The sequence below is a fragment of the Malurus melanocephalus genome, unplaced genomic scaffold (genome assembly GCF_030028575.1).
Source record: "Malurus melanocephalus ecotype Western Australia unplaced genomic scaffold, MMel_1.1 scaffold_62, whole genome shotgun sequence".
In the NCBI taxonomy this organism is placed as follows: Eukaryota; Metazoa; Chordata; class Aves; order Passeriformes; family Maluridae; genus Malurus; species Malurus melanocephalus.
In genome coordinates, this window is record NW_026623294.1 from 1,142,667 (window position 1) to 1,157,624 (window position 14,958).

The 14,958-nt window shown below is 40.8% G+C and overlaps 1 protein-coding gene across 1 annotated transcript in view; it reads right to left on the reverse strand.

Annotated features, from left to right (window-relative positions):
• The window catches only part of NIPAL2 (NIPA like domain containing 2), a 49,125-nt gene that overhangs the window by 23,271 nt on the left and 10,896 nt on the right, over nt 1-14,958 (reverse strand). Inside the window, 2 exon segments of the mRNA XM_057366231.1 lie at nt 4,073-4,244; nt 8,521-8,589. Coding sequence (XP_057222214.1) covers nt 4,073-4,244; nt 8,521-8,589 — 241 coding nt within the window.

Below are 14,958 nucleotides of genomic sequence, written 5' to 3' on the forward strand. Positions count from 1 at the left end.
TACCAAGGCAGGAGAATCTGATTCAAAGACTATTCCACTTCTCTGTTTGTGCAATAATATTTCACTTTGAGACCAAGCATTTACTCTGTTTCATGCAACTTAAGGGTGTGCTTCCATCTAATCAAGCAGTTTAAGCTCATCCAGTTGATTTTGCCCTAAAGCAGTGGAGCAGTGCTCAAGTTACAAGGATGCAGTTGCTGCCAGTAACATTTCAGGATGTGACCTCAAAATACTCTTTATAGGAACAGACCCTCAGCCTATCTTCAAAGCTGAAGTGATTTAGGACCATCCGAGTACTGGAAAATTTGGAGGTGCTTCAATCCATCCCCAAACTCAAACTATTGTAGTCTGCCACAGAGTCAGGAAAATCCAGAGAGATGAGCCAGWTAGCTCATTTAATTGTTGCAGCTCAAATGACAGCTGGAAACAAATTCATTACATCTAATTGACTGCTAAAACTTAGTTTATATGATGGATATTAATGCTGAACTGAATTCCAAGAAAGACATTACGGATAGCTCTTGATAGCTGTCCCGCACACTGAACTTGTAACATTTCTAACATGATCAAAGATGAGTACTGGAGAAGTGGTGAAACATTTTTCCCCATCTGAGAAATTGCTCAAAAGAGAAACCATTAAGGTGAGCTTCGTTCTGGAACCTGGATTATAGGACAGATACACTGCAGAGAGAAGGAAAAACCCTGAAAATCCCTCTGTTGCATTTTCCAGGCAAGTACAAATCAACTATTTCAATGAATAGTTTGGTGAATGTTTCCTAGATATCATTAGTAACAGACTCCTCAAAATTCCAAGTTCTTGGGCCACAAAGATGTTACATTGCAGTGAGTGGGAGAAATCCATTTCTACAAGAGTATCTTAGAATCTTCCTAAAATACATCAGGTCTATAGCTTTTCAAAGCCTAAAGCGCCCCTCTGATGGAGCTTATAAAAATGCAAAGGGATCTTAACAATGTCAAACTAAGTGAGCCAAGTGTAAAACAACTCTCCACACAACAATGAAAACTTCAGAAGAAATTATCTCCAATACCATTGGCCTCTTGTCACCTTCCCCTCCCCTAGGTTATTTCTGGAGGCAAAAGCAAGGGGATGAGCTAAAAACCACTGCAACCTAAAATTACCCAAGCTATGTGTAAAGCCCAAGTTTTACTTTTTAAGTATAGAAAGTTTCTTAATGATCAYATCAAACATCTATTACTCCTCCACTCTTAAATTAAAAATTTACTAATTTCTCCTCTTGAAGAAAACAAGTGCTGTCTTCTCAAACTATTTAAAACCCTGAACAGATGTAGAGCTTGCATCATTGCAACCACACACAGAAATACTTCCACTGTGTAAGAAGAAAAATATCGTTTTTCTAACTTAATTCTAAGAAAAAAAAAATAGATCTCTTGGTGCCATGCCAATTCATGATCTGTGATGCTGGATTCTTTTAAAATCAGTCACTGGAAGCATCCAGCTCAATAGAAAGAGGCACAAACTTTTGACTATTTAATTGATCCCGCGTTAAGTGCAAAATTCAGTTGGATGTAGTTAAATGTGGTAGCAGAACATAATAGATGTTGGCTCCATCTATTTTAAGATGCTTCCTGTCTCAGAAGTCTGGAGATATATGACGGGTACAGCCCCAAATCCATTCTGGGCAAAGACTCCAGTCTGCCTTATCCTCCTCCAAACCCTGCTTTCCGAGCAAAGGAAACTTTCCATGCAAACCCAGAGTCACAGAAACCTGCAGAGAATCCCCTAGATGACTGGACATCCTGCAAAGAACGTTTCTCCTCAGTACACTGCATTTCCAGTCAGTGAGAGTCAGCCCTCACCATATGGGACGTGTTGACACTGAATTTGGGAGCAGAATGCTTCTCAGAAGGTTGGACTTAGAGCTCAGATACACATTTGGAGTTTGTTATCAAGTACTTAATTTGTTCATTAAAAAAAWTAATTTATGAAAGACACAAGTTCAACAATACCTCAAAAAAACCTGTCAGCTAGGCTCTGCAAAGGCCATCCTGGACCACTTAAAAGAGGTCACAACTTAATGAGAAAAATATTTCTTGATCTTTTAAATTGGAAGATGTGCTGCCTAAAGCACACTTTGCCCAGCTGTTAGCAGATGATGCACTTGGTCACTTGGTCAGTTTGTCATTTCCCTAAATGATGAACTCTTAAAATTAAATGGACTTTAAGAGGAGCACTCTCTCTGGCCTTAATTTCAAAAGACAGGAAAGTGTCTTGTAGTAGGAAGTGTTACTGGGAGTTATTGATGTAATTGGCTGTCTATATGATTTTTACGTGCCTTTCCTTAAGGGAATGTTTGCTAGACTAAATAAAATTTCAGATATTTCTATTGTTTGGGCTATGAAATGGATACTGTCAGCTGATTTATGGGAATGGAATATAATATATTAAAGTACTTTCTGGGATCTTGCAGAATAAGCATTCTGGGCCAGTTTAAAAAAAAAAAGTGGATGAGAATTTTAATACATTACAGTTAGGAAAATGGTTTATTGATATTCRTTATAAGGGAAATGGAGAATAAAGGAACCATCAGAAACCACATTTCTATGCATTTTCTACGCAAAAGCAAAGAAGGAATCTGCTTGGATAAAAATCAACCCTAAATGTGATCTCATCTTTTTTCAGTTTAATAAATATAGGGATTTTTTTTCCTACTCATTGCTTTTTACTTTTTCTTTCTAGTTTTCTATATTTGCATTTTATTCAGTTTGGGCAAAAAATGAGATTGGTCGATATCCCTTGATGTTCAGAGGCACCTGGCAATGTCTACAACTGTTAAAGATGTAACTACTGCCACCAGAATCATTGACATTGAGATATGTCATATTAATTTACATTTTCATCTCAGGTAATATCTCATTCCTTTCTTTGAGAAATCTTTCCAACYATAATGAATTGACAAGGCTTTATATCTGAAATTCTGCAATAGTTTAACATTAAAGGTTACAGTGAATTGCCTGCAGTTTCCTTTCCCCCCTCTCCACTAAATTGCACCCACATATGGTTAGCTGCTTCCTTCCACTACAGCCAGGCAATCCACTGGGAAGATCACTCATCTTTCCTACCTTCCCATGCAGAATCAGTCACTGCAATGTCACCTTCAAGCATTCAACTGGTAGTGGAGACCATGAAATGTTATCATTTGCCAATAGTAAATAAAGGAGCTCTAGCATACTCAGGACTGTTGAGATAGCTCAGTCCTGGATGTTTCAGTTGGGGATGTGAAGTTATTAGGTTAATTAGGTAATTAGGTTATTAGGTATTAGGTAATTAGTAATTAGGTGAGCAGCTGCACCCTGTATTCCTGCTTTTACAGGCCATGTACAGTATTGCCCTGTCTACTCTGCTTTACATTAGCTCATGATGACATATTTTCAAATGTGTGTTACTTTGTCAAAGAAAYAGACATCTCATACCTGTCTGAGTACCTTAATAACAAAAAAAACCCCACATGAAGTAAAGAGAGAGATCATATCAATCACCTWAAGTGCCATTAATCTGTACATAAAGTCATAAATGCACATGTTTACTAATGCCCATAAATGTATGAAACCTTTCAGGAAAYTTCTAGGCCCTTTTTGTCACACACTGCAGAAAGTGAAGCAAGTTTGCCCACATCAACCTCAATYACAGGGAGGGGCAGGGAACAGGCAGCAAAACCACTCAGTGTGAGGGTAACACAGAAAAACACGTTATAGGCACTTGGGATCCGAGCACAGCTCTGTGCATGCAGCAGGATGCCAGTCCCCCTTTTGGGGGCCTTGCAGAGGTGGCAGCTCTGGGCAGGAACTAGCAGAGCACAGAGTGACACCGAAGACAAAATCATCGTAAAAGAAATATATTAGAAGAGTCTCTGATTTAAGTAGGCAGTTTTTGTGAAACTGTCAGYTCATGTAATTATATGAATAATTTCTTTTCAAACCACATTAGCATTTTTCTCTTGTGTTCCTGCTGCAGTTTCTGTGGTATTATCCCTCCAGCCACAAGCATTTGCTTAAAGGATATACACAAGCAAGAAATGGCAAATAATCTCACCTATAACAGAAACACATCCCAGTGGAGCGACAAGAGCAATGGGGGCGAATCCRTAGGCTGTGAAATTGCCCACCTCTCCAAGCCCCAGCAGGGCAATCCCACACCACCACAGCTTGCTCGTGTAGTAGGGCTTCTGCTCTGCTTGGCGAGCCAGACGCAGATGAGCRCATTTCTAGAAAATTAATTAGTAGGAACAGATATGAATAGAAAGACTTTCATTGTGTTCTTATGTCTGATAAAAGTGGAATAATTAAGGGGGCTGTGAGCTTCAAGTACCAGTGTGTTGRGGTTTTCTTTTGAAACATGGATTTGGGCTTATTGCAGAGCTTTGTGTTAACTCAGTGCTGCTTCAGATGTGCTTTCTTAGCCAGGGTGGGAAAGGCTGAAAAATTCGGCCTCTGAATAAACCTGAGAAATGSTAAGTGAATACCAGACTAGCTGGTGCTTCCCAGCTATCACTGCACACGTCTGTTCTTGTCTCAAAGYAAAGCTCAGCAGTTGTGATCTGAATCTGGAAATGTTCAAAGGCAGGAGATGGGGCAGAATCAGAACTGTGGCAACAAAGTGGGAGAGGGGAAACAGACAACAGGGCGTTCCCGTCCGTGARACCTATCCTCGCCAGAAATACAATTTCAACATGAAAAAGACAGCACTTAATCACATCTTCTGTAGGAAGGACCCTAAATTAATTAAATAGAATTTAGGATTTGGCTACAATCTCCTGTTTGACCTTAGAAGGMGATCACAAGGAAAGCATTATTTTCTAAAGAAAAACCAGTTGGCACAGGTATAACATATACTCAAGTAATACTTCATCAACACTTCCTGTTGCATGAAGAAGGTATCATTGACACAAGTTGTAATTGTTTTCTCTCTGGCTGTACAGCAAGAACCTGTACATAGCAAGATAATTTATCTTTGRTTACACTGATCTTCTGAAATAGAGGCCARGCAGYCTCCATCAAGAAAGTGTCATAACTRAGAATGTTGCAATGTTTACCACATTAATTCTGCAGATTATCATTTCCTTTCTCAAATTACTCTCCAGCTTCTCTGCACATGGGTCAAAAAGGTGCAAACCAAATGATACAGTTATTACAGTGTAAAATAATATTTACAGTGTAAATGGTGGTAAAAGAATTCTTTTTCTCCGTGACTTGATATTTGATTTTAGAAGCCTCCCTGCAGAGCCTGGGGAGGTTGTAAAGAATTTTCTCCATTCTCCCATGCTTCTCTGTAGCCTACATGACAGAGTATGGGCCAAACAGCAATGTCTGTTACACCCCATAGYCTTGGTGCTCTTGTTGATAAGATGTAGCACATTATTGCAGCATTGAGCTGTGGAACATGTTCAAGGGATGAAGTTCTAGRAAGAAGTTTAGCCCTTCAAAGAGAAAAAGAGCAAAAGGAAATCAAACTTGAGACACAGACCTGGATGGTCTCCACAGTAACATACAGATTTTCCATTTTTATAAACAAAGAAACAAACAAAAAAAAAGCTCAATAAAGACACAAATTAAATTAATAGCAAACAATATTCAAACTGTTATTCAAGAATCCAAGTTTCTGCCCAAAATTAAATAGGACAAGTTCTTAAGTGAATCCTGAGATGCGTTTTAGACCCAGATTCTTTTAGAATTAACTCTTGAGGGCACATTGAGATTGAAAAGATGTGCAGCAAACACAGGAAGGTGAGCTCAGTAACTCCCCTACAGCCTTCTGTCTCCAGATGTCTGTCTTCCTTGCACAGTAATGTCTGCAAATGGTATTTTAGTGGAGGCTGTTTATAACTCAGTGAAATACACTGTAAATGATGAGCTGTTCTTTAGTTGACAGCCTGCTAGAGGGAAGAGGAGCAGGATAATAGACTGTATGGTCCGAAAGGGACAGAGAACATTGGAATTGGTCTGTCCAATTATTATGAGTGTGAAAATAAATGTTGAGATCTAGGGAAAGTCATTATTCATATTTAGAAGATACTGTTACTAAATTGAGAAAAACCTAATTTAAAGGATAAAAAAAATTCACTTTAAACATTCTGTCAAATGGCACTGAGATCTATTGGGTTTCCCTAATTAGCATTTAAAAAGCTGATAGTTCAAACTCAGTAAGGGCTGTTGTGATTACAAGCCAAAAGAAGTCTTCCTGCATGCCTCAGTACATCCCCTTGCAAAGCATCTACTTTGGCACTCAGTGCCCTCAGCAGACTAAAGATATGCAGTCTAAACAACCCCATTATTATGCCTAGACTGAATTTCCACTTTTCTCCATCTCACCTCATCTTTCCACTCAGCTTCAGAGGTTTTCCTAGAGCTTGTCCTAGCCCTGTCACCACCAGCAGGTTTGAACTCATACTGGAGAGGCAGCAGTCATCTCAACTTCCCTATCACCTCTGGCTCAACAGGTTTCTTTTTATGGGATTTTCCAGTGAATGATGTTTAAAATAAGAGAGAATTGTTGAAGAATCTTCTAGCATTAATGAAGTGGATTACTATGCATAGAAGATTTTATATGCCACAACTTTTTATTTCATCCTTTACAGAAAAAGAAAGAAGTAGCTCTATATGAGACCTGTACAACTTCTAAAATACTAGCTRGCAAAAATACTTCTTATGGCCAACTTACACAATGATGTATTCTGTGCTTTAAAAACTTTTGTTAGGAGACCTAAAAATACGAAGAAGTCTACAAGATACAGATTATAAAGAAAAAARTAACTTTCTACTGAGTATGTATTCTAATTATTAAAACAGAAAGGATTTTATAAATKACATCCTACAACCCTTTACCATAGTTGTAAGGACAGCACCTCCCATTACTTTCATGACTTAAATAATGTAAACTCATATATTTTATCTTGATTGCAGAAGAAAAACTAAATGGGTCAAAGTTGCTTTGGGGTCCAATATTGTAAAAACCTTTATGTCTTTATGCATTTATGGAACAGGATTAAGGGAGCTGACTCAGAAGGATTCCCTCCTTGATCTGCTGCTTGTCAACAGAGTGGATCTAGTGAGTGACATGGTGACTGGCACCATCTTGGCCACAGAGACCACAAAGTGATTGAATTTAAAATCTTTCTTGACAGGAGGAAAAGTGCAGAAAAAATTCATCTCTGGACATGAGGAGAGAAAAATTCAGGCTGCTCAGTGAACTAGTGAGAAAAGTCCCCTGGGAAATGTTTTTGTTGCGCTGGGGTCTGTCTGTGCTGGTCACTTTTTAAACATCACCTCCTAAGGGCACAGGAGCAGCAAATCCCCCATGTCAGAAGTCAAGTAGATGAGGCAGAAGGCTTGGCTGAACAGGGATMTYCTCTTGGAAGTAAGACAGAAAGGGAAGGTGTATGCCYAGTGGAAGCAAGGTCAGGTGACCTGGGAAGAACACAGAGATGCRGCTTGGCTCTGTAGGGAGAAAATTCGTGTGGCCAAAGCTSAAGTGAAGATGGCTAAAACTGTGGGACAATAAAAAGAGGTTTTTCAAATACACTAATGGCAAAAGGCTGCATAGAAATAACACCAGCCTGCTACAGGATAAGGATGGGCACCTCACAAACAGGGACATGGACAAGGCAGAGRTGTTCAGTGCRTTCTTTCTCTCTGTCTTCAACACAGATGATGRACCAAGGGAGTCCCAGTGCCCTGAGCAGGACCATGGCTGCAAGAATGATCAAATCCCAGCTGACCCTAAACTTGAGTGGAATCTGTTGCTTCAGCTTCCCTACAAATCTAWAGGGCCTGATGGGATTAATCCAAGACTCCTCAAAGAACTAGCTGATGTCATCACAAAATCTCTCTTGATTTTTGAGCACTYGCGSGAATCCAGAGAGGTCCCAGCTGACTGGAGGCTGATGAATGCTGTCCCAGTTTTCAAGAAGGGCAAGAAGGAGAACCCTGGACAATACAGACCTGTCAGTCTCACTTCAGTGCCTGTAAAATCATGGGAAAGATTATTCYGGGAGGTATTGAGAAACACCTGGAGGTCAACACAGTCACAGCCAGCACAGCTTCATGAGGAGAAAGTTTTGCTTGTCAAACCTGATTTCCTTCTATAACAGGATAACCCACCTAGGTKATCTAGGAAAGCCAGTTAATGTCATCTTTAGGGACTTCAGCAATGCTTTTGATACTGTCTCTCATAGTATCCTTCCTTTCTCCCAGTCCAGTGGGACCATAAGTGAGTCACAGCTGGCATTTCCTTCTGGCACATTAAAAGGAGGAGGAGTTATGAACATTTCTTCTGTTCTTCTATGAGAATCAGCACAGAACAGGTTGGAGCAGCCAACAGCTCCCAACTCCCMGCAACTGCAGCACGGCACTGCTGAATTACAGTCAATGGAAGACAGAATGTTTATTAATTGCAACAAAATTTGCATTTTGAACTTCACCAAACTGGAATGTAAGTACTTGCTAAATATAAACCACTCAGAATAAASAGAAACAATATCATACCTGTATATTCAAAGAGACACTAATGAGAAAATTTGAAGCAGCAGCAAGTAAAACTCCCAACAGCTGAGTCTGTAAATCACAAAACAAAGAAATACAAAAATACTTATTAGTTTAAGAAGAACTTTATAATGGTGGTTTCCTGGTAGCACATTATAACCCAGTCAAAACCGAATTCYTGCACTTTTCAGTCACTGAGTTCATGCTGCAGAGAGTAAACACCTCTGCACATTTGACTAGGACTTAAGCAGTAAACAAGTGGGAATGGMAAGGGTGTGTCAGTGCAGGAGGTGATTTTGGTGTCCTTCAGCAAAACACTTTCTTAAATCTCATGAAATAAAACACCAGGCAAATCTCAGTTGAAAACCACACACAAGTCTTTTCCCCAAAAAAAGGACCTGAATTTTTACATAATCCAGCAGGAAAATCATCAGCAGTCATGCCATTCCTATTGGAACACAATCATCTTGRTGTTATCGTATCTATTTGACAGGGTAGCCAGGAATATAAGTCTCCTGACAGTTTCTTTAATGCATTGTGTTATTTCATGAAATAATTTACTAATCARACTGCCTAATTTTCAGTAAGATTTGCAAACTTTGCAAAGCCAAGAAATTAAAAACATTCACGCAGGATTCATTGTTTTGGAAAGCAGACACTTAAAAATGCCATTTCCTCAAGGTCAAACAACAGGTACTTGATAGAGCTCCACAATGTTTCAACACATTGCAAGCCATCATAAGTGTATTAAAAACCCATTTAAGGTCACTTCTGTAGTGCTGTGAGGTGCCCCATTAGCTTGTAGAGAACACAAACACACCATCAGTTTTTATAAACAAGGTCATGGTAATAGAACCCAGCATAACTAGTGTTTGCAGGCTGTCAAGCAGCATCCAACTCTGTGCTCACAGCCTCAGGTTTCGTGATTCTTATCCAAGAAGGTCCTTGGACAGCTGTGAACAGGCAGTGCCCACCAGCCACAGAAACTGTTACCCCTCAACATTTATAAAGAGCACCCTGCTGTCCAGAAAGCACCTGGAGAAGGGATTGTCATTGTGGCTGGATTCTTCCTAGATTAAAAAAAGGCATCCCCAAAAGTGTGAAGAAACAACTGCCTTATTACAAATGGATTATTTTAATATTCTTATTTAAGACAGACAGCACAATCCAACCATTTCCAGCCCAAGTATTTCAGTAGTGGTTTAGAGTCAGCAGGAGAAGCTGACAGCAGAGCTGCTTTAGTGAAATGTTTGGCTGCCTGACAGGTGTCACCAAGACATGGCTGATGGGTCCGAGGGGATTCAGAGATGAGAATGCAGGACGTGAGAGGTCCYTTTGCAATGACAGCATCRGTGCCACAGCCTGGGTACAAGCAGYACTTAGTGAGAAGCATTGCTCACGAGTTTAGCCCCTRCCCTCTGATGCATGGCCCCTGGTCCTTCCCCTCTTGCATCCTCTCCCCTGGATGCTCCAGTGGGTGTTCCAGCAGCATGTCCTGGGCTCTCACACACTGTTTGTCATGCTCTGGGAACACACCTCACTGGAGCCAGTGGGAAGTGTGTGATGAGCCATCCCAGCCCACCACAGCACAGATATCCCTGCTGAGATCAGCCCTGTTACAGGGACACGAGCAGCCCCTTCYTCTCTGGGGAAATGCTGTCACATGGACAACACCCAGACCTCGCAGAAACAGAAAGGATGGGCTTTTCTTCCTTAGGCTTAATGCTGTAGCATCAGATCCTAAGCACTGATCTTGCCCAAAGTTTGACCACTTCATCCTGCACACACAGYGGCTTCAAAAAAAAGGCAGTTAAATCAAAACTGTTTTCTTGCTCCCAAAGRCTTGTACTTTTAAAATGACAACATGCTCCCTTGTGAGGAGGTGGAGAAGTGGCTTTGTCARCCTTGTCATGAAGTGTTTAAGAAAAAGGAGACAGCAGGGAATAGAAAACAGAAACTGCCACCTCATTTACCCCATCGTTTTATTGCACTTACATTAGTAATTGTAACAAATCCCCATTACTCCCTGCAGAGAACTGAGTCTCTCTGTGGCTCTTTCTGTTCCAGAGGCTGATCTTATCGTTATGGCTGCATTTATGGATAACCCCTTGCAGCTCCTTCCTCCCAACTCTCAGCTGAGGGTCACAAACACTGCACAGAACTCAGTAGGCAGCCAGCACCTCAGGGAGGAAACACCACTGATCTGGAGCCAGACCACAGGAGGGTCTCCATCCAGCTCTGGAGGTAAACTGTGAATGCAGCTGGTGAGTGGAGGATGAGGTCATGTGTTCCATSGGTCATCTAAAATAATGTGCTAAATCGGATCCGTGTGTGGGTACTGATRATGACCTGAATGTGTGCCTCTAGATGCTGTGAATAGAATCTCCAGCAGTGGGTTTTCCATGTCCTGCATCATGGGTGCCCACCCCAGAACAGCAACTGCTTTTGCACCACAGTGCTTGCTKCACCAGGTACCTGTGGGCTTGGCTTGGATATCTCTGTGGGACATGCAAGATTTCTGTCATGATGACCAGCCTGTGTGTGAACAGAAATAATCTCACAAAGCTCAGTTCCCTTCTTGGAGAATCACAGAACKGTTTGGGTTGGCAGGRACCTTAAATATCATTTAATTCCAACCTTCCTGCCATAARTAAGGGYACCTTCTACYACACCATGTTGGTSAAAGTCTCATCCARYCTAGCCTTGAACATTTCCARGGATGGAGCATCCACAGTCTCTCTGTGCAAGCTGTTTTTGTGCCTCGCTACCCTCATTGTGAAAAGCTTCTTCCTTGTATTTAGCTTAAAATCATTACTGGGTGACACTCTGTGCCTACCTTAAGCAGCCTCCTGGTCTGCACACAAGAATAAACCGGGCATGTGTGTGATCGAGGCAACAGCGGCAGTCTGGGTTCAGAACTCACCCTCCTGGCTCAGGTCACTTTATTGCAATGCCACGTTCACCTGAGCGCTGCTGTTGGCATATATACTGCTCCAGCCTGTGACAGGCTCTGCTGAGTGCAGTGATAGCACTGTGCCTCCAAACCCCGGCCTGGACAGACCCCTACAGATTAAGAGCAGAGTACCATGCCCTGCAGAGRTCAAACATCACATGGATCTGTCCAGGGAGATGAGATGAAAGTGCAGTAACACCGTGCAGCTACAGCATGGCAAAGCRGTCTCATACAGGTTCACACTCACACATGCTTGCATTAAATAAAACAATGGGGAAAAAATGTAGTAAGGAGGAAAATTACATTGCAAACAGAGTGAATCTTATATCAGCAGGCAATTTCTATTGAACATGGTGTGTCACATACAGCAGCACTCAAACAGAAGAGAAAATAATAGATAGCATATCTCAGGCTGGCAACACCATGCATGAATGAAAGATGACCTGCAACAGAAGAGAGATCACTGTATCAAACCAAAATTGTTGCTGTATTGCCCTGCAGGCCACCAGAACCCTTCACTTCCCATCTCGCCATGTGAAAGGCTTCAGTATTTGTTCAGTGTCTGCCATCAACATCCTTCAAAGCCTAAAGGAGTGGTGGAACAGCCAGTTTAGTAAGTAATAAACATGATATTCTCTGAGTTTCTAGCTGTGATATCATCCACAGCACTGCAGTGCTTCCCACACACAAGCCACACATTCAGTTGGGGAATTCAGCTGCAGACACAACTTCAGAGCCATGGTACAACTTCAATCAACTAAGGAGTTSTTCAGGAAAGAGCTTTGAATATTCAAAACTGTGGGCATAAAATGTGAGTTTCTTCATCACYGAAACATCTGTCTGGGCATACCAGCCACTGTGTCAGACCCCACATTTCAAACTGTTGACACATTCTTCCAGTGCTTCCAAATGCATGAGGCTTATCACAGAAACATCTTGCCCTTAGGTTTTCCAGAAAATAATAATAAAAAAAAATACAGAAATTTTATTTACTTCACCTTAATATGTTTTGGAACAAGTCATGAAAGTCACCTGCCCACTTTGATTCTAGATAAACCCTGAGCACACAGACCATGAACTGAGACTGTGGATCTGCCAACTATTTCCTTGGCAGCAAGGCAGGCTTGAGGAAAGCCTTTCTCTGGCCCACAGCCCCCTCACTGCCTTGCTTAAGCACCTGAAATAATCTATCCAAAATATACCCCATTAGCATGATTCTCTTTATGAGCACCTGCCAAWGTTTAACACCAAAGGCAGGTCTAAATTCCCAAGCCACAGCAAGGGTGACCCTGCACAGCTCATCAGCAGTGGCACTGATCTGTTCAGGGGCTGATGGAGGGGATGACTTCAAGAAATGGCAAATTCACCTCAAACAAGGCAYCCACAGCACTCACCTGGCATCCCCCATCCCAGCCACATGAGGCTCTTGCACAAACCGARGCGTGGGGAAGGGAGGTTTGAAATCAGGAGGAATCCATTTGCTACATGGAGTGGCAGCACACTGCTGTTCAAACAAGGAGTGGCAGGGTGGCACATGGCTGCGTGCGGTCCCCTCGTGCAGCACCTGATGCTTATCTACCAGAGCACCTTTTCACATCATTCKGACAGTATCTTAAAATGACATTTTACATGCAAAATCTCTATTTAGTGTCAAAGTAAAAGAAAGGGTTTATGGCAAATGAAAGCCAGGCAGAAATCTGTATCTTTGGCAACAATTCTAGTAAGTTTATCACTTGCAGACTAAAATCTGCATTGGAGACTCAGTTATAGGGTGAAATGCAATTTATCCATATTACATTTTCCTAAATGTATGTTTTCCTAAAGCACATTAAACTGTGGTTGCCAGGTCTGTGAAATGAAAACTTAGAAAAAGGAACTTAACTTGCCCTGACTAAAAGGCGTGTGCCATTATTTATGGAAACTTGTTATGCCTATAAATTGAACTGATGAGCAGAAAAAAAACCCAAACACTTTAAATGTCTGTTGTTGGCTTACTCATCAAGGTTAGTTAACTGCTGCTCAAATTTTTCTTGATTTCTCTATGTATTTGTGGTCTAAAGGTGTTCCCAACTAATTTAATGGCATATAGTATTTCAAAAGCTATGCACCATTTCCATTAATTGGGATTTTGTCAGATCTCAATGGATTTATTTTTAAAAAAAGAGATGGGGTGGAACACGTTCTAAACTTCCAGTTATGATTTAACTCTGAAGCAAGAGGAATTCAAAGTCCTTAACAAAAACCATATTTTTCAAAGAGCTACCATGTGGAATTGGGAGAGGCTTATCATTTARCTATTATTATTCACAGAGCTCTGGCTGTAATCAGTGCTTTACAGATGTATAAATAAAACAAGGTCCTTGTTTCAATGATTTTCATAGTGCAATTCATATGCTCAGATATAGGTTAAGGTCCATATGAAGTACTGAAGGACAGCTGAAATAAGAGTAAAAGGGCAATTACCAGCATGGGAACTGAAATGAAAATATATTTGATTTRTTCATTGTGACATAAAAGAAAAGGACATTGTTCAATATAAAAGAAGGAGAGAATTAAAACATTTGGCATCATCTTTGTTAGCAACAGAGAGAGGAGACTCGGTAACTACATTACCTCACAAATTAAAAATATTTCTTTTTCCAGAAAAKTGACTAATTGCAAAGATTGGAATGATCAGACCATTCTGATCAACCATTAATCCAGTACTGCCAAGTCCACCACTAAACCACATCCCTAAGCACCACATCTACACGTCTTTTAAACACCTCCACTCAACCTCCTTCCTGCACAGCCTGTGCCTATGTTTGAGAATCTTTTCTGTGAGACATTTTTCCTACTGTACTATTGAAACCTTTCCTGACACAACCTGAGGCCATTTCTTGTTCTGTCACTTGTTACTMGGGAGACAAGACTCACCCACCTCACTGCCTACTTTCAGGTAGCTGTAAGAGACCGTTATGAGTAGTAATTTTTTTTCCTCAACTCCTGAATTTCAATTTCTTATTCTCAGGAATGAAATCTCAAAACTAGAAATAAATGGAGAATGGAGAAGGGGCAGAGTGGAATTTTACCCTGATTCTGTGAATAGCCTTTGATACTTTGGGGCACTTTAGTTCTTGAGATATTTTACTGCATAATCAAAGACCATTTTGTGTTTTTAATAATGCCTGTTAGATTGCAAATTAAAACCTCTCCAATGAATGTATAAAAACATCAATCATCGCTGATAAAATCTTAATAAAAAATTTTCTCAAGTACCATCATATACCATCTCCATGGCAACTCCAGAAATTACATACCAGGAAAAGCAAGAATAGGATTATAAACTTTTGCCAGTTTCCAGGTTTCACAGGAAAAATAGGGAGGCAAGCTAGCACTGCCTGACCAGCTSCTTCCATAAAATAGCCAGTTGGCTTGGGAATCCTCTTCTATTGCTGCCCAGGAGCAGCGTTTCTGGATATTCCTGTTTGACCTGGTCTAATTCCAGT